Source organism: Siphateles boraxobius, unplaced genomic scaffold (genome assembly GCF_051911475.1).
Source record: "Siphateles boraxobius isolate OS27281-9 unplaced genomic scaffold, OSU_SipBor_1 130, whole genome shotgun sequence".
Lineage (NCBI taxonomy): Eukaryota > Metazoa > Chordata > Actinopteri > Cypriniformes > Leuciscidae > Siphateles > Siphateles boraxobius.
Window position 1 is genome coordinate 16,015,877 of NW_027508734.1, and position 19,876 is coordinate 16,035,752.

Sequence of the window (19,876 nt, forward strand, 5' to 3'; positions counted from 1 at the left end):
TGTAGTAAGTAGTGTATTACAACAATGCATGGCAATGCTGAAAATAAAGCGCTAAATGATGACATCTAGTGTTGAAAGGCGAACATTACAAGCAGAAACCAGTGTGCATAGCGTCACTGAAACGTAGTACGGTGGTGTATCTTCTCCCACCTACGAAACAGAACTTACGGAAGTGACTGGGAACGAATGTCAACAAGAGGGAAGAAGAAAAGGTACGGTAAAGATAATGTCACAAAACAATACTATACGAAAGAACGCATATTATCTAATTTCGAATAGTTTATAGTGTGGTATCAGGTCTTAATATTGTCCTAATATAAAGTAAAGTAAGTAGCATACGCCAGCTAGCGTTAGCAAAACTCAGACGAGAAAGGCTGGTTAGAAGTCGGAAACTAAACTTTCGGAACAATCTGTCAGTTTAGACGCTGGTCGTCTTACTTTCTTACGGGCGAAACGTAAGGGAATGCCCTGAATTATATGTTCTGTCTATATGTATGAAGTGTCACTGAATAGTTTGAATGTTTCGTTTATAAATTAACGTTACACGGCTAATCTGCCTAACACCAAGTTGCGTCACTGCTGGGAAGAGAGCGAGACAGGAAGTCTGTGCGAAAGACATTCTTTGCGATATTTTTAAGTCAATTACCGACTATTTTAATTCGAATCCATATGTTGACTTTTGTCGATATTATGCCATCGAGTTTGAGTTTCTGAAGCAGTTGTTTTTGAAAGCTAATGCTGGTCAGGCACTGAGCTTCAGTTGCCAGTGTTGTCTTCGTCTGAAATGGTAGTTTATGGTTTTTATTTTTGTCTTTACAGCTAAACACTTCGAACAGGACGCATTGGTGATGGTGCCGCTTTTAATTGTGGCGAGCTGATGGATCTACCGACCATATTTTTGCCATAAATAGTTTTTTTTTTTTTTTTTTATGAAACAACGACAGTCATTGGCTTTTTAGAATGTCTATTTCCCACAGCCTTTACGTTTTAGGTCTTTTGTTTTTATCAGGTAAGATATCATGATTTTGTCCTTGACTGTGTATCATCCAGATATGATACAAACTCTTATTATATAAATCTGAAGCACACTTTTCATATTGATTGAAATACTGATCTTGACTTAACCAAAGGTTACGGTGACTTTAGGGTCAAGCAAGGTAACATAAACATAAGATTGATTGTATTTACATCATGATAAAAGGCAATGAACCACATTTAGCATTCTTTGTCTTGTATGTGATTTGTATTTTTCCTCCTTCAGTACCTTGCACTCTGGAGCTGGTCTTGAGTGCCGGTAAGGAAGAGCTTGACATTTCTTTGTTTGTTTGTCTTTCACTTATTTTAATTCACACCCAATGCCCCAGTTGAAAATGCAACATTCCTGACTAAAATAGTCATTGAGAAGGTGAAGTCAAAAACTAAAGCATTAGAGATTAAAGGGATAGTTCATCATTTACTCACCATCAAGTTGTTCCAAAGCGGTATGAATTTGAATGTCTGAACACAAAAGAAGATTTTTTGAAGAATGTTGGGTAACCAACCAGTTGTTGGGGCCCCCTTGTTATTTTTCCATACTATGGAAGTCAGTGGGGTCCATCAACTGTTTGGTTACGCACCTTCTTCAAAATATCTTCTTTAAGTTGTGTATACAACTTAAAGGGATAGTTCATCCAAAAATGAATATTCTGTCAGTATTTAATCACCCTCATGTTGTTCCAACCCCGTAAGACCTTCGTTCATCTTCGGAACACGAATTAAGATATTTTTGATGAAATCTGAGAGCTGGATCACTCCTCCATACTAGTCCATAGGCTTCTTCAGGGATTGAAACTTGCCAGCCCCGAAAAGTTATTAAAGACATCGTTAAAATAGTCCAAGTGACTACAGTGTCTCAATCTTAGTTTCTCAAGCGACGAGAATACTTTTTGTGCGCAAAAACAAACAAAAATAACGACTTTATTTCAACTAGTCATTTCCTACTCTGTGGGCCTCTAGTCAGTTAACGTAGTGTGATTGTGTAGAGCTACGTCATACGTAGGCTCACTATTGGCCGACGCTGGTCATGTGTGTGATGCGTGTGACGTACAACAACAGAAGCTTACGCTGTTAAACTAGTGAACTGATTCGAGGCCCACAGAGAAGGAAATGAATAGTTGAAATAAAGTTGTTATTTTTGGGGGGTTTTGCGCACAAAAAGTATTCTTGTTGTTTGATAAACTTAAGATTGAGCCACTGTAGTCACTTGGACTTTTTTAACGATGTCTTTAATGACTTTTCAGGGCTGGCAAGTTTCAATCCCTGAAGAAGCCTATGGAGGAGTGATCCAGCTCTCAGATTTTATCAGAAATATCTTAATTCGTGTTCCGAAGATGAACGAAGGTCTTACGGGGTTGGAATAACACGAGGGTGAATAAATACTGACAGAATTTTAATTTTTTTGGTGAACTATCTGAACCCTTTAAAATTCCACTTTCTTATAATGTAATTTATTGTTATCGCCACATCCAAAGTCCAAAAATATGTATCTTGTGCCTGTCATTATTTTATTGAATGACACACACACTTCAGTTTAGGACACTATAGGCCTTATGCGCCAGAGAAATAAGTGTGCAGACATCTTTAGAATTTATTTTTGTACTTCATTTTTGCAGTAGCGTTTTGTATTTCTATGGCAGCACTGTCGAAGAGTAATTAGCTGGTAAAGTGGATTTACTTATTGTAGAGTTAAAAATAGTTATCATGAGCATTGTAATAAATGAAACGGATGTCATAACAAATGTCAGTAGACCGGGAAGATGTTAAAATTTTCCGGTTCATTCAGAAATCCGTAAGATCGTACCTTCATGCTGTGGAAATACAAACCGGTTGACAGAACACAGTGAGCTCAGCTCCAAAAAGGGGAGGGGCTACATAAGTTCTATAGGTGTGGTCACAATTACTGTTCCTCTTCTAAATTTCGTTGGTGAAATCCAGTCATTTTTGCATAAGGGCAAAACATTTTCACATGCAGATTTTGTATCGTATTCAATTCGTTGTGTTAACCAACAGAATGCTGTGAGACTTTTGTGTGAGTGATTCTCTGCACAATACTACATTATTGACTGTGGACAACCGACCTTTTTTCTCCCCAATGTCACTGTGCATTTACTTCCTGTTTGACTGCTTAGGTTTTCTCTTTAGTATTGTCTGTGGACATTTTTCATATACTTAAATGCTCATTATTATTTCGTTATATGTCTTAAAGGCCATTCCACCTGCTTTTATGTCTAAAAAGATGTTCTCAAATAACGCCAGTAAATCACAGATCGTCGATTGTGATTTCACATAGAAATTTAGGGCTAGAGCACAATAAAATGTAAAAATATTTTTGCTTTAACTGTCTGCTTCAGCTCATTGTGATCATTCACCCAAAATACTACAACAAAGACAAGGAGAGATTCATAACTCTGCCCACCATTCCTGGTCTTCCCATCCACTCAACTGCAGTTGGCTGATAACCTCAAAAGTTGGGGACCGTGTCATCATCAGGTACAAATAATATTTCATTGAACCTTTTTTTGGATCATTGAAAATATATATATTAAAGCTTCTATGCATATATGAACAATATGAATGTGAAAAGTGAAAGTCAGCCTAATGATGAGCCTATTAAGTTTATAAATATGTTAACAAATGGCTTTTGATGTTAACAAGGTGAGAGATTGCTTTGATCCTTATATAGTAGATGGTCAATTTTTTAATTACCTGCCATTTCACTTGTGTCCATCTCTTTTGAAGTTTTTCCCAGTTTAATATGAGATGTGGACGGGAATGGGTGTCCGTGGTTCCACTCACTGGCAGCCCTTTCAAACTCTGCGGTTACCAGCTTCCAGCACCATTTGAGATGACAGGGGGAAACATTACAGTGACGCACCACTTCCTCAGTCATTTCTACCCAGTAACTGGGTTCCATCTTTCATATATTAAAGGTAGAGTAGAACACATTGAAGGGAAATTTTCACAGTACTTCCTGCCCTGTCACTGACTTTATCCAGAAGACTGTAAAAACTCTGTTCTTGAGTATGTTTAACAGGGTTCATTTGTCTTTCTCCCACCTCTCCAGACTCAGGTCCCTGTTTTCAAGGCGAGTTTGAATGTTACAGTGAACGTTGTCTCCCGGCATCGTGGCGCTGTAACGGACGAGTTGAATGCCTTGGTGTGGGTGATGAACTTGGCTCTGACGAGGACGGATGTGACGATATTAGCCCTGAACCACCCATAAACGATGTAAATCACCTCCTTCCAGCTGAAACCAGCACCTTGGTGATCCCATTATCCAGCACAGATGTACCGCCACCTAAAACCCCTGACTTTGCCTTGGTGCCCCAAGGAGGGCCATGTGGGGGATATTTGAGTACATTTTATGGGTCGTTTACTCCCCCTTTACAAACGGGACAACCGTTGATTTGTGTGTGGACAGTTGATCCCCAGGATTCACGACCACTCAAATTAGAGCTTCAACAACTGGAACTGGGTCCCCGAGACATGATCAAAATCACAGACCAGCGCCATGGCACAGGCAACGTCATTAAAACAGTGAGTTTTAATCTTTGTCTGTGAGATTATGTTGCTTGTGATTGATCAATGCAAATGAATCTATTTCGATATTGTTTCTTTAAACTGTCATACCACTTCAAACTTTGATGATATGGATAATAAGTCTTACATCCCCTCTCATTGACAATTACAGATCAACTTCGTGTCCAATAGCAAAGCAGTAGAGGTTGAATCCCACACCGGCTTGCTTTCCCTGATATACCGTATGGAGCCTTCATTTGAAGGGCGTGGCTTTAATGCGACCTATCGCATCTCGGATTACTGCCTTCCGTGGGAGGAGCTTTGTGGGGGATCACTGGGAGGCTGTTACAACCCAAAGCAGCGTTGTGATGGGCACTGGGACTGTCCTGAAACGGGCCTGGATGAGGAAGGATGCTGGGGCTGCCAAGCTGGGCACTTCCTCTGTGGGATGGGAGGACTTAAGAAAGCAAGCCGCCTGCAGGACCGACCAATATGTTACTCGATTCATGAGCGCTGCAACTACCAGCTCAACTGTGCAGATGGAACTGATGAAAGAGAATGTACCATCTGCCAACCTGGGACCTTTCACTGCGACAGCGATAGGTTTGTATGTGTTCATAAACACCACTGTTTAAATGTTTGAGGTCGGTAAGATGTTATAAATATTTTTAGTGAAGACTCTTACAATCAAGGCTGCATTTTTTTAATATAAAAGTAGAGTACAAAACAACAGTACTTTGAAATGTCATTACAAATAAAAAAAACTGTTATCTATTTGAATATATTTTAAAATGTAGTTAATTCCTGTAATTTGATGCTCAAGAAATATTTCTTATTATTATCATTGTCGAAAACAGTTTTGCTGTTTTATATTTTAGTGAAAACGGTGGTACAAAAACGGCATTTATTTGAAATAGTGATAACACTTTACAATAAGGTTCATTAGTTAACATTAGTTAAATACATTAGTTAGCATGTAGTAATGAACTGCACTTAATAATAGAATTTATTAATTGTTGTTAATGTCTACATTTACTAATACTTTATTACAATTTTGTTAACATTAGTTAATGCACCGTGAACTAACATGAACAAACAATGAATGGCTGTATTTTTATGAACTAATGTTTACAAAGATGAACAAATACAATAACAAATGTATTGCTCATGGTTAGTTCATGTTAGTTAATACATTAACTAAAGTGTTACCGAAATAGTTTTATTGTAACAAAGTAAAACTCTTCAGAAAGGTCAAATTAAATTAACTGTTCAAAATTGAAAGTATTAATTTTTCACTGACCCCAAATATTTTAATGGTAGTGTATATATTTTGCCCACTATATCACTGTCTTCGGCGTTTAAAATCTGCCGATGTTTAATTGATTGAGCAGGTGTGTGTTTGAGAGCTGGCGTTGTGACGGACAGGTGGACTGCAAGGATGGCACAGATGAGCTTAACTGCACTGTGACCCTGCCCCGAAAGGTCATAACTGCAGCTACCGTTGGAAGCCTAGTTTGCGGACTTCTGCTAGTCATTGCAATGGGCTGCACCTGCAAGCTGTACTCACTACGCACTCGAGAGTACAGGTAAAACCATCTAAACCAGATAATAACTACAAAAATGAACATAATTTTCCCAATATAATAATTTTACAATGTCATTGATTTATTTTTTCTGAGAAAGATCAGGACATCATTATGTGAAATATTATGTTATAATAGTGACACTTTCTGTATACTCTTCTCTTGCCTTCTCAGCATGTTCGCACCCATCACTCGGCAGGAGGCTGAACTGATCCAGCAGCAGGCCCCGCCCTCTTATGGTCAGCTGATTGCTCAGGGAATCATTCCACCAGTGGAAGACTTCCCTACTGAGAACCCCAATGAGGTAAGAGCTCTTCTAATACATCAGTTTTATGAGAAATATGCAGTGCATCACATTTAAATGTATAATTTTTATAATTATTATGCATAACAATCAATAATGAAATTATTAATGTAACAAAAGATGGCAATTACATGCTGTTATTTTGAACTTTTCATTCATTAGAGTCCTGGAAAAAATTTATCAGGTTTCCACAAAAATATTAAGCAGCACAACTGTTTTCAACATTGTGAATAAAAAAGTGGTACTTGAGCACCAAATCAGCATATTACAATAATTTCTGAAGGATCATGTGACCAGAGCTGGAAAGTAAAAGTACTACTACTTCAATGAAATTTTACTTAAGTACAATTAAAATTACCAGTCTGAAAATCTACTCAAGTAAAAGTAAAAAGTAGCTCATTTAAAATTTACTCAAGTAAAAGTTACTGAGTTACTTTTTTAACAGCGGGGTGGGGTGGGGGGCTCTCCCGTGTAGGGTTGTAATGGTATGAGATTTTTACAGTATGATAACGTCTCAGATAATATCACGGTTTACAGTATTAATCAATTATTAAATAAAAGGTATTATTAAATGATGGTTATTATTATTATCATCAGTTAAAATGACAGTTAAATTAAAGAAAACAGTTTTTTTGAGGGTTGAACAAATGCTTTTATTATAACAAACTTGAAATCATTTGTTTGTTTTGTTTATTAAAATTTCAATAGAGCATGTCTAATCAATTAAATTCAATAATTGTTAATGAATTAATTAACAACTCATTTTTAACATTAATAATTTATTAAATTTTTCAAGAATAATATAGTCCTATGAAATGTATTTTATTCATAAAATGAATGTTTCTTTTTATGATTTAATCCAAATATATTATCAAAAACGGTGGTAATCAAATGAAAATTTAAACTTGTGTCCTTTTATTTTTTGGGGAAGAGCTGCAAAAAACAAATTTACCTAATTAAACCATGGACAAAAAAGATATGCCTTAATTAATGTTTAAATAAATTGTATTATTATTGTTGTTGTTATTATTATTATTTTGAGAAGTACGTTCTATTTTATGCCTATAATAGTACTATATTTCTGTCATAGTTTCGCCTAGTTAAACCAAACTTTTATTTTGAAGGGTTGTAGTGAAGACATGTTTCAAAGTGTATTTGACAATGGTTTTTCTCAAATAAAATGATGAAAATGCTCATTAGGCGTTCTCTCAGCTCTGGAAATGTTCATGTATTCATCATGTATTCAAATTGTTTGTGAGAGCTGAAAACACCACGCGTACTTGAGTATGTAGTAAACAAAGCGGAGCAGCTCATTCTCACCGATTCACAGAAACGCAGAACAAGCAGGTTATATATTTACATAGCAGTATTTTTGCGCTTAAATATTCACAGACCATGTCGCGATTGGATTTATTGCACAGTTCTACTTTCCATGTATTCATCCATCCATCATTTTGCGTGTTTTACGTGACATCTTCTGCGTTATGTAAATTCCATTTTCATGACTGGATTCCGGGATTCCCTCTGCATCACGTAAATCATTCGGCCTTACTTTATAATCAGTCAAGTCAAGTCAACTCATCCTCATTTATATAGCGCTTTTAACAATGTAGATTGTTTCAAAGCAGCTTTACAGAGATAAACATATAATTTAAGGCAACAGAGATTGGTTTGGTTTTATAGTGGTTCTTGAAAAATGTTTTTTCCAGCTAAAGTTAGTTTTGATTGATTCACTTCCGTCTAAATGATCATTTGTTATTAAATTAGGGGCCGCTAAGACGACACCGTTCTCTCTAAACAGACTTTAAATGCGAACCTGTGATAGACGCTGATGGCGTTCACATGCGCATTAAGAATTGATTCCATAGTTATGTGCGTTTGAATATATGTGCGCAGGTTTGTAATTCCTTACAAACCATGCCTAAACAAACTACTTGTCTTGTCTATAAATTTTGATGCAGAATTTTATTTTATCTTATCACTTTGGGTAGGTACGCGAACCGAAAAATTCCACAACGCTTTATCTGTAGAGTGGTATAGGGATCCTCCATAGGGAGAGGCTAGTTGGCACTTCAGCACTGCATTGTCATCAGGTCAATGCTAGGTCAAAGAGATGTGTTTTTAGTCTAGCTTTGAACTGACAGACTGTGTCTGCTTCCCGGACAATGTTAGGAAAATTGTTACAAAGTTTTGGTGCTAAATAGGAAAAGGATCTACCGCCAGCAGTCGATTTAGATATTCTAGGTATTATCAACTGGCCAAAACTTTGAGATTGCAATAGACGTGAAGGACTATAATGCGTTAAGAGCTCACTCAAGTACTGGGGAGCTAAACCATTTAGTGCTTTGTACGTAATCAGCAATATTTTAAAATTTATAACATGTTTAATAGGGAGCCAATGCAGTGTTGACAGAACCGGGCTAATATGGTCGTACTTCCTGGTTCTGGTAAGGACATACCTTTATCTGCAGGAGGGATGGTGTCCTATGTATCCTCCTTTTGCAGCCACTTTTTGTCCACATTTTTTGCAAATTGGATATCTATCCTCAAGGACAACCACACTTTTTTCTACATCCAAAGTATTTCCATACTGGCCATAATTGGCTTCATAAAAATCCGAGGTTGCTTCGCTTTCAGCTTCAGCTGGGTCTGCGTCACCTTTTTTGCGTGTTTGTTCTCCCGCCCTTCAATCAATGCAGTAGTTTCCGGAGTGTGATTTTTTTTTTCTTTTTTTTTTCTCCCTTGTATTATTTTTTTTTACTCAGTAACGGATATGATTTCAAATGTAGCGAAGTACAATATTTCAAACAAAACGTACTTAAGTAAAAGTAAAATTACAGATTTTAAAAACTACTTAAAAAAGTAGAAGTACACAAAAAAACGACTCAATTACGTAACGCGAGTAAATGTAATTCGTTACTTTCCACCTCTGCATGTGACACTGAAGACAGGAGTAAAAGACTGGCTGCTAAAATACATCTTTGCCATCACAGGAATAAATTATGTTTTAAAATGCATTAAAATGGAGAACAGATATTTTAAATTGTAATAATATTTCAAATAAATGCAGCCTGGGTGAGCATAAGAGACATAAAAACGTTTTTAAAACCTTAGAGTCCCAAACCTTTGAATGGTAGTGTATTTAGTCTTATGTAGATTTTTTTTTTTTTTTTTTAAATGAACACTTCCATTCCTAACTGGCTGTACAATATTTGTTTGTAATTTATTTTCTCTTATTTGTGGATTTTTCTGTTTGGTTTTTCTCTTTTGCATGTTTTTGTTTTCACAAATCTCTTTTTGTCTTTTTTCAGACTGTCTCCCTCTCTTTGAGAGGAATACTACAGCTCCTCAGGCAAGACAATGCTTCCTCTCTACGGCGAAGACGCAGGCCCCGGTTCGTCCGCAGAGCTGTGCGACGCCTACGAAGATGGGGCTTACTTCCCCGGCCCGCACCCAGGCCAACACAGACCACAGCCTCTTCCTCCCAACAGACAGAAGCTGCTAATACTAGCACTGAGCCCAGTCAGTCAAGTCCTGGAGTCTCAGTGGCTACAGAGGCTGCCAGTCAGTCCTTGCCTCAAAAACTGTGTTTATCCCAACAGACAGAAACACAGCTGCAAGCGGAGGCTCCTCCACCTCCTTCTCCCCCACCTCCATTTTCTGTCCATCCAATTGAAGACCCTGAAACACAACAGACCCCACCCATCATCACTATCCCCCCGAGCAGCCCTTCCCTAGCATCTCTCTTCCACTCGCTTGGGCGGAGCATTTCCCGTTTCAGAGCCTCCCCGTCCCCTACTTCTCTTCCTCTTTCCGCATCCCCCTCTTTTTCCTGTTCTTCTTCAGAAGATGAAGTGCTGCTGATCCCTCTCTCTGATGACACAACCTCTGAAGATGATATCCCCATGCTGACATGAGCGACTCGTACTTTCTTTTCCCTTCCAGATCTGTCTCTCAGTTCACCATGTTCTCGCTCTCCCTGCCATCCTCCTTTCAGCACGTAAGCGTCACCATGTTTGCTTCTTGTGCTGGCTTGGTGCCTTAACTTTCATTAGAGCATCTGTTTTCCTGACTTAAAAGAAGAAGTACTGAGTTAATGTGTGTCAAAAAGATTTGACAAGCGACTGCGTGTGTACAGATGTGTGTCGGTTGTGCACTTATCTAAATGGTTGAGAATGATGGAAGAGCATTTGCACAAAGAATCTCCCCCATCTGGCTTACGATAATGTTCCTCTGTGTGATCCTTTGCCGCAATGTTGGTTAAAAAGATTGATTTTAGTTAGAATTACTTTTTTTTTAAATCTGCAGACATGGTTGTGTGATGTACATACATGTGAGTTTACCTCATAATGCTACAGGCCACATTTTATTGTGTGTTCCTCAGAAGTGCCTTTGATTGAGCTTCCTGTACATCACTAGACATTATGTGACTGCATATGTGCTTGCACGTAGGGCCAAACACACTTGCACAAAAGTTTACACATAGATGTAGAACTCACCCTCGCTATGTATATGGTAGTGCATGGCAACTGTGGCAATAACTTAATAATAAAGACTTGTGTGTTGTGAGTGAGTGATTGTGTGAGCGAGTGTGTGTGTACGAGAGAGAGTGAACTAGCTGAAAGTGGTAAGCCACTCAGTGGAGACAATCCTTCTTGGAGTTGCACCTCCACATGCATCACCAACCTGAATGACATCACCATATCACAATAACTTGAATATGTCTTCTTTTTTTTATGAAAAAATTTGATTTCATACTTTTCTGGCTCAGTGGACAATAAATGGGTGACCAGTCGTAGTGCCATATCTTTAGTCACTTGATTTCAGCTGCTGTTAAGATCTGTCAGTTCACTCCTCCTTTTACCCTGTCAATGTTGTTTTTACTCTAAGTATTTTTAATGCCGAGATGTTGAACTCTCATCTGCTGAATGGTGACTAGAAAGACGTGGGTGGGAATTATCTTAGATGAACTGATGATATTAGGATGAATTTCACTGTATATATTTGCTAAACCAGCTGGAAAATCCACAAAGAATAAAATGATTTGCACTTTTTTTCTTCCTTGTGTGATTTGATTTTCCAACTTGAATGTTGTTGTTTAGTTTCTTGTGTTTGTGAAAATAGCTGGGAATGTAAAATACTTTATTTGCACAATTTAAAGCTGAATGGATACTGCAAGGTAAAAAAAACAGTGTATGCTGTCAACATAGATCTAAAAAAAATCTAGAATGCAAGTGTTACAGGTGAAGAATGTGACTTTCCCTTTTAAGCGAATATAAAGCATTATGTCGTCAGTTCTACTGAAACTGTGAGAGGTGATTGTCTTATTTGCACTTCAAAGCCTGCATTGCCTCAGTTTCTTTACATCCTGAGGAGGAGGATCTTTCTGCTCAGAAGAGAAGGAAACAAACAAACCGATATGCAAGTTTCCTAGTTCACCATCTCCAAATACAAGCTAAAGGACTGATATGCTGGTAAGAAATCTATTGATTAAATATTTTTCTGTTTGAAGGAAAACGTTTATATTTGTTTTAATGTTAAAAATTTGGGGTCAGTAATAATAAAATAATAAAAAAATCTAATAAATGCTATTCCTGTCTTTTCATTAAAAAGTTGTGATATTATTTATGATATGAAGTTAATGATTTTAATTTTTTGTGCAAATTTATGATTTTTTATCAAATATAAATGCAGCATTGTCTCAAATCATAAGAGACCATTCAGAAACCATTCAAAATCTTACAGACCCCACATTTTTGAACGGTAGAGTAAATGACTTTCTGAAGATAATTTGTGTTCTTGTTTGTGTTAAGAATTATTGCTGTATTTATTGTGTAAAAATACCACTAACAGCTCTGATTTTGGTGAAATTTAAGAAAGTCTGTCCAACACAAACTTTTTTTTAATCATTTTTCTGTTAATAATGTTGATATATTTAGTATAGTCTTATTGCCCATAAAACATTTGTAATTTTGCCTTTTTTAAATAATTGTGCTTTTTCTTTGTCTTTTATGATAAACTACTAGATAATGCATTTTGCGCCTTTTGTTTGTATTGGCATATTACTGTTGCCATGGTTTCCATGTACGTGGGAGAAGTGCATCTTTGACCAAGTTCAGAGATCAATCAAAGTTGTGTCCCCGCCCTCTGGTCAATACGCCTCTGCTCATTGGCCCTTGCGTGAAACAGCAATCAACAAACCTGTCACTGCATCAGTGGAGAATCTAGCGCGCCAGAGACCTAAAAGAGCAGAGAAAAATGCTGAATCTATGGCGGTTCCACAACCAATCAGGATCAAGGTCTGGATCCCCTCAGAAAGCCCCGCCCTCTCAGACTGGGAGAGAGAGAGACTAATGACTGCGGTCGATGAGGCTGTTAGCGAAGTTTCTAGTTTACTGTCAGGTGAGCAGTGTTGGTACTTACTTGTACTCATTACAAGTAACTTCAGTTATGTAATCAGATTACTTTTTCAAGTAACGAGTAAAGGAACGCATTACTTTTTCCATTTACTACAACAAAATATAATGTACCAACATTTATTGACTGACAGCTCTCCTGTCCCCATGTTGAGAGAAATAAAGTGCTGTTGTGTGCGCTGTCTAAACATGATGGTTATTTTAGTTCTAGACTAAATGTGAACATGCATTTACACTTACACAAAAACATTCACTATTCCTCGAAATGAGTAAAAACAGTAAAATGCAATTTCAGAATTTTATGCAAAACTTTTATAATTAACTATATTAAATTACACAAATATACTTTAAGTATTTAATATCACTTTATTAACCAATAACTTTGCTGCTGACCATCAATGATCTAATTCAACCATACTAATAAGCCGAAATTGCTTTAGATTAGATTTAGAAATAAAGAGTGTTGACCTTCATTCTCCTGTATCCTATTGTTCTTTAGTCCAGAATGGCAGAACATCTGAAAGGTTTGTTTGAGCTGCGCCTTCTAATATACAGGCGTAGAAATGCACTTCCTTCAGCCTGAGGCGTGTTCATTTCACTTTTGGTGTGAAAGGGCCTTAACATTTGCCAAAAATATAACTTTTTTTGATGTTATTAAAAAACAAACAAGCAAGCCCAGCCCAGGTGAGAAAAAGTAACACAAAAGTAATGTAATGCATTACTTTTCATAAAATCTTTTCATTTTATGTGAAGTACTGACTAGTCAAATATTGAGAGATTTTATTCCCAATCCTTTCCTCTTTAGCAACATTTTTTGTGGATGTTTGTTCATAGTGAGACGAGTTCCAGATAGTCTGTTGCTGAACAGAGACATAAACAAATACTGCAAATTCATCTGGAGAAACAGTAGCACTGTTAACAACATGAAGTATGTTTTACATTCATTCATTTATTCATTCATTCATTCATTCTTTATTTCAGACCCTTAGGTCCATATCGCAAAGTAAAAGAAAAGAATAACATACAGACACACATTTTACTCTTCTTCCCTGACTGTCTCACTGAACTGCTGTATCATTGTTTTTTACTGTGCTAGTAGTGTTTGTAGTAGCACTTGCTCATTGACTTTTCATCTTTACTGTTTTTCAAAATGTATTTTAATAAGTCAACCAGTGACATTCTCCTCAGATGTGGCAGAGCCAAAGAGAACTACAGATTCGAGAGCTGCTTCGGCGTGAATGTGAGTCTCGTTCCATACATACTACTACTACTCAAAATATTGCACTTATTGTTCAGTCTTGCCTGCTTACAGATCCCAGATGAGCACCTAAATGGCTGTGCTGTTTATCCACATCCTGAGCATCCAGTCCCGACAGTGCTGAGGCCAGAGGGGACGGGAGTTCCTGACACTGACTTCCTGCTCTATGTGTTCACTCACAGCACAGATAAATGCAAAGCAGAGGTAGACACTATGACTCTACTGAGATTAATGCAGGTTATCATATAGTGTCTGTAACATTTGTACATGCCTGTCTCAGTCTAGTATACTGGCTTATGCTGCTCACTGTCAGGCAGATTCAGAGGGGCGTCCTCTGGCTGGGACTATGGTCATCTGTAGAGAGCCGCTCAGAATGGAAAGATACACACATGAGCGCTATGTGCAGGTGACAGTGAGTGTGTGTTTGAGAAGAGAAGGTTAACTGCAGTTATAGTACAGTAGGAAACATTGAGAGTATAACATTCATTATTTGTAATCTTTGTTTTGGTACAGACTGTGATCCATGAGCTTTTCCACGTGTTGGGCTTCAGCAAAGAGCTCTTCAGCCGATGGAAGGATTGTTCTCTCTCCTCTCAGGGTAACTATGGAAGCTTGTCTCCGCCACAGAATAAAAAATAATTGCGACTTTATTTCACAATTTACATCTTGCAATTCTGACTTTATTTCTTGCAATTGCGTGATACAAAACTCGCAACTGCGAGTAATAAAGTCAGAATTGTGAGATATAAATTCGCAATTCTGATAAAAAAAAGCCAGTCTTTATAACTTTATAACTTGCAATTGTGAATTTAGGCCTGTATCTCACAATTCTGAGAAAAGAAGTCAGAATTGCGAGATATAAACTAGCAATTGCAAGAAAAGAAGTTAGAATTGTGAGTTAAGTCAGAATTGCAAGTTTATATCTCGCAATTGTGAAGGAAAAAGTCAAAATTGTGAGATAAAAAGTTGTAATTATCTTTTAAAATGTTTTTTTCCCCCAGGGTCTCGGAAACAAGCTTCCACAAGTAACAGAGCTTAACTTTTCTAAATTTTCTTTATGTAACTGAATAAATATCTTTTAGAGTTATTGTGTTTATTGTAGCCCTGTTGTGTAGTTGCTGGTAATTTTTGTCATTGTGTGTATTATGAAGCTGTTGTAGACTGCTGGCCTTATGGTCAGGTGATCAGCACAGATGAGATGGGGCAGTTTAGACTCTATTCTCCTACTGTGATCAGAGCAATGCAGAAACATCTCAACTCTACCCACGATGACCTAGGAGCTCCATTAGAGAACAAGGTACCCACCACGTACAAAACGCTACTGTGGCAGTGACATGATACCGTGATGTTATCACCTTGATGCAACAATTACCACATAATTGCAAAAGTTTGAGGTCAGTCATTTTTTATATTAAGCCAAATGAATTAATAATTTAGCAAGGATGCATTAAATTGATCAAAAGTGGCATTAAAGACTTTTACATTGTAAAAAAAAATATATTAAAAATAAATAATGTTCTTTTGTGCTTTCTATTCATTACAGCATAAAAATTGTTGATAAAAAACAATTAACAACATTGATAAAAAATAAGAAATGTTTCTTGAGCACCAAATTAGCTTATTAGAATGATTTCTGAAGAGTCATGTGACACTGAAGACTTGAGTAATGGCTATGGAAGCTTGTTTACATCACTGAATAAAGCAATTTTTTCCCTCAGAATTTTCAAGAAATAAATTTGCAATTGCAAGACAATGTCAGAATTGTGTGCTCACTTTTTTTCCCCTCAGAATTGGACTATAACTCACAATTGCGAGTTTAAATCTCACAATTCTGAGAAAAAAAGGCTAACTGCAAGGTATAATAATCTAAATTCTGACTTGTTCCTTGCAATTGCGAGTTAATATCTCGCAGTTCTGACTTTTGCCGCAATTGTGACTTTATTTCTCAGAATTGTGAGTTAATATCTTACAATTCTGAGTTTACATCTCTCGCAATTGTGTGATAAAAAGTCGCAATTACCTTTTGTGTTTTTTTTATTCTGTGGCCAAAACAAGCTTCCATAAATGACTGCTAAAAGATCAATTTTAAATATATTGAAATAGAAAACAATTATTTTAAATATATTTCACAATATTACTGTGCTTACTGTATTTTGTTCAAATAAATGCAGGCTTTGTGAGCATCAAGAGACTTCTTTCAAAAACATTAACAAATTATACAGACCCCAACATTTTTAATAATAGGCTAGTATAAATCATGGCATATAAATGGCACTACAAAGTATTAAAAAAAATATGGCACTACAATGATATTGTAGTAATGGTACAGTACATTGTCCTAAAACAATAGAAGTGCTATGTTTCCATTTCCAAAAATCCATTAACACATTACATTTGGTGATTTGATACTAAGTGATTTGGTTACATATTTGTTAGTGACTTCAAACTTTAACCTAGAAACGTTGTTAAATTTGGTACTGAAATTGAAGTACACACAAACAAAATGATGTAATGTCAATGTAAAGATGGTGTCTATTTTTTTTTTTTACTGAGTGCAAATTGCCAAACTGGTTGGCTATTTACACTTTGTATAGTATCTATTACTGTTTGCACTTAATGTAAATAGCATCTACCTCTTTTAATGTAAATAGCTGGTGCCTAATGTAAAACACAGATGATACACTCAGTCCCTCCCTCTGTCTTTTCCTCTCAGGATGTTGGTTCAGACGGTCTCTCATCACACTGGGAGGCCCGTGTGCTTCAGGGCTCCATCATGGCAGCTTTACTGGTGGAGCCGTCTCTGATTCGCATCGATCCCATCACACTCGCTGCCCTCCAGGATACAGGCTGGTACTCAGTGAACTTTAGCCGAGCTCAGAGCCTGGTATGGGGAGAGGGTAAGCTAGTATCCGTTAAACTAGTTTGGTGGTTTACATACATAAAGAGACATATCATGCACTTGTCGATACTGAAGTCAAACCTCAGACTTGCGTCTGTATGTTTTAGGTGAAGGCAGTCAGTTCGGGTCCCTCTCTACCTGTCACAATTCTTCAACTTTCTTTTGCACAGACAGGTAATCAAACAAATAAAGCCTCTTTGAATTTGACGCTGATGTAAAGGAAACTATATTTTGCATGTTTGAATGGTGGACTTGTCAAAAAGTGAAAAGGTTGAAATGGCTTTTCTAAAATTGGTAAAAAATAATAATTATTATTATTTAAAAATGTAATTATTTTATTTTTGAAGAGTATTAATGTGATACATAAACTATCCACTGTCTTCCCCCCAGTGCATTAGGTTGTCATTACCTTCACTTCCACAAGGGGGAGTGTCTCACTGATCCGTACCTGGATGGCTGCCACGTTTTTAAACCCCTGGCAAATACTGTGAGTCTTTTGTTAAGAGTTCTTTTTCTCTTTCACCGGTCCCTCAATTTGTTGTCACCTTAACAAAACTTCCCACATGATTATCACTGTGTAATGCCACCTTTATTCATCAGAGTGAATGCTGGATCAAAGAGAATGAGAGGAGTGGAATGAATGAAGAAAGTGGAGAGATATATGGCTCAGACAGCCGCTGTTTCATATCCAACCTCACCAGACCGGTACCACGTGTTCTCACATTTATGTACAAACATATTTATAGATGTTTAAATATGACAAAGGTACAGTTTTCAGATATTTAGACCCCCTGGTAAAAGCTCTTTTAACTTTTAAATATTTTTTCCCCTTGCTTTTTTAGAATCATTCACCCTCATCCCATGTATCAGCGGCAGGTCACTGTTACAGACACAGATGCACTGGAAGAAACAAATATCAAATTCAAGTAAAGGATTCTGACTGGTTGGATTGTCCAGCAGGCAAGAGTGTTGAGGTTTGTTGGAAACTCATTGATTATTTCTGAATACAATAAGTAAAACTAATTTGAATCCTGCAGGTTAACTATAATGACTGAATCATTTAACACTTGTTTCACAACACTGGGCTATTTGTTATAACTTTCTGTCTCTAAATTGTATAGGTGTCTGGTTATCAGGGATTCATTTTCTGCCCAGACAACAGATTATGTAAATATTCTGATTTAGCTCCTCCTACATCAAGGCAAAAGGCAGATAACCTTCTTAACATTAGCATATCCATTAAGAGGTTAGTCTAATCCCTTTTGTTTTTTTCAAATCTTAAATTGTTTTCTAATGTAATTGGCAGCAGTTACATAATTCAAAATACAGTGTAATTCTACATGAGTTGAGTCTCTCTAGGAGTAATGTATCTTTTCTGTATCGTAGTGATCATGATGTGAAGGAGAAAGACGCCAGTCCTCATCACAACCTCGTGCCTCTCTCCTCAGTCACGGTGTCTAAGCCAGAGATCATCGTGGCAGCAGTGCTGAGCATCATGGGTGCTTTCTCTCTACTGTCTGCTGCAGCGCTCATCTACAGGAAGTGTTCGTCAGCCAGGGTCAGAGTACATGCTGCCAATGAGCCTCCGTACAGGTCACAGTTTCAAGGAACTGATGGTAAAACCAAACATGGACAATAAACCAACAATGGAGACTAAACCGTTTTTTTAATGGCAGCAACGAAGGTTTGTAAGCCCGTCTCAATCGGCCCAATGGAGGTTTTCCGATCAGCGGGTGAAGGTCTCTGCTCGTTACTGTCTTTCTGCGTGGCAAAGTAATTTGATTAAATGTAATACATTTTCTCATATTAACTTATTTCATCTGACTCCATAAATGAAAAAGGTTTTAATGATATCTGTGCATCATTAAATGTGAGCGAATGTTTGACTAATCTTTTTAACTCTTAGTCAGTTTGAATAAAAATGTTTACAATATATTATGTCAGGTAAATGTACCATGCCAATTACATAATCAGTTCAAATATAATAGATACAAACATCAAATGCTCTGGAATAAAGAGAGAAGATGCTATACCTTGACATTATAAAATACATGATGCTAAGTGTTTTGCTTACACTTTGCATCAAGGGTTAGTCTGGGTTACAGAATCGGCCCGAGCCTCCTGGTGCATTTTATTATATAGACAGACCTTCTTTTCACATGGAAACATTTGCTAACAATGAGAATTTGCATTCAGAAGTTACACCTTTGAGAACATGAGGCCATTTGCCTGGAAGACAAACCCTCCTTTGTGTGCAAGTTATCTTACTGAATGATAATTATTCACATTAAACTATATAGATTCTTGGGTGAATTTCAGGCGATCTCATCATGAGAGAGAGGGAACGGGGAAATGAGGGTTCAAGGGAAAAAGTGGGATTGCTTAGGTGAGACCTGCGTCTCGATTTATGATGGCGCCAGTTTCACAAGAGAGTTCAGTTTATTTCCAGAAAGGTCCTTTGTCTCATCAGGGAGTGGTCGTTCCTCATATAGACTGCATGCCTGGCATTTATCTAATTTCTCTAGTCTTACAAGTTCAGAAAACAAAAAACTGAAACATTTATATATAGTTAAATCTCTTGCTTTATAAGGCTTTAAATGTTTGTTACATTTATTAAAACCTTTTATGCAGATAATTAACTTACATAAACCTATTTTGTAAATCATTCTATAAAATATTTTTATGGCAAATATGGAGTTGATGTGATAAGTGGATTTTAAAATGGTCAAACCTTTCTTACCTCAGGGAAAGGTTCTTTATTTAATTAAAATGTACAATGTTTTCTGGATTGAGGTATAGCTTTTCTACTTGTCTATTTAGTAGATATCAATGTATGTGTCATTATTATTCAAAGTCTTG

The 19,876-nt window shown here is 37.0% G+C and overlaps 2 protein-coding genes across 2 annotated transcripts; both read left to right on the forward strand.

Annotated features, from left to right (window-relative positions):
* The first annotated feature begins 115 nt into the window (after window positions 1–115).
* On the forward strand, window positions 116–11,498 carry lrp10 (low density lipoprotein receptor-related protein 10). The gene is made up of 10 exons (XM_077228116.1): window positions 116–212; window positions 820–1,009; window positions 1,262–1,294; window positions 3,390–3,528; window positions 3,778–3,968; window positions 4,103–4,575; window positions 4,730–5,160; window positions 5,949–6,143; window positions 6,315–6,444; window positions 9,756–11,498. The coding sequence occupies exons 2-10, from the start codon at window positions 961–963 to the stop codon at window positions 10,359–10,361; spliced, it is 2,247 nt and encodes a 748-aa protein (XP_077084231.1). The 5' UTR covers window positions 116–212; window positions 820–960; the 3' UTR covers window positions 10,362–11,498.
* Window positions 11,499–12,473: 975 nt separating this feature from the next.
* Window positions 12,474–18,948, forward strand: cirop (ciliated left-right organizer metallopeptidase). Its single transcript, XM_077227211.1, has 15 exons — window positions 12,474–12,624; window positions 12,673–12,846; window positions 13,695–13,788; window positions 14,049–14,100; window positions 14,173–14,322; window positions 14,399–14,524; window positions 14,632–14,716; window positions 15,270–15,415; window positions 16,832–17,015; window positions 17,125–17,191; window positions 17,408–17,504; window positions 17,618–17,722; window positions 17,860–17,991; window positions 18,139–18,263; window positions 18,404–18,948. The coding sequence occupies exons 1-15, from the start codon at window positions 12,474–12,476 to the stop codon at window positions 18,654–18,656; spliced, it is 1,941 nt and encodes a 646-aa protein (XP_077083326.1). The 3' UTR covers window positions 18,657–18,948.
* Window positions 18,949–19,876: the final 928 nt, after the last annotated feature.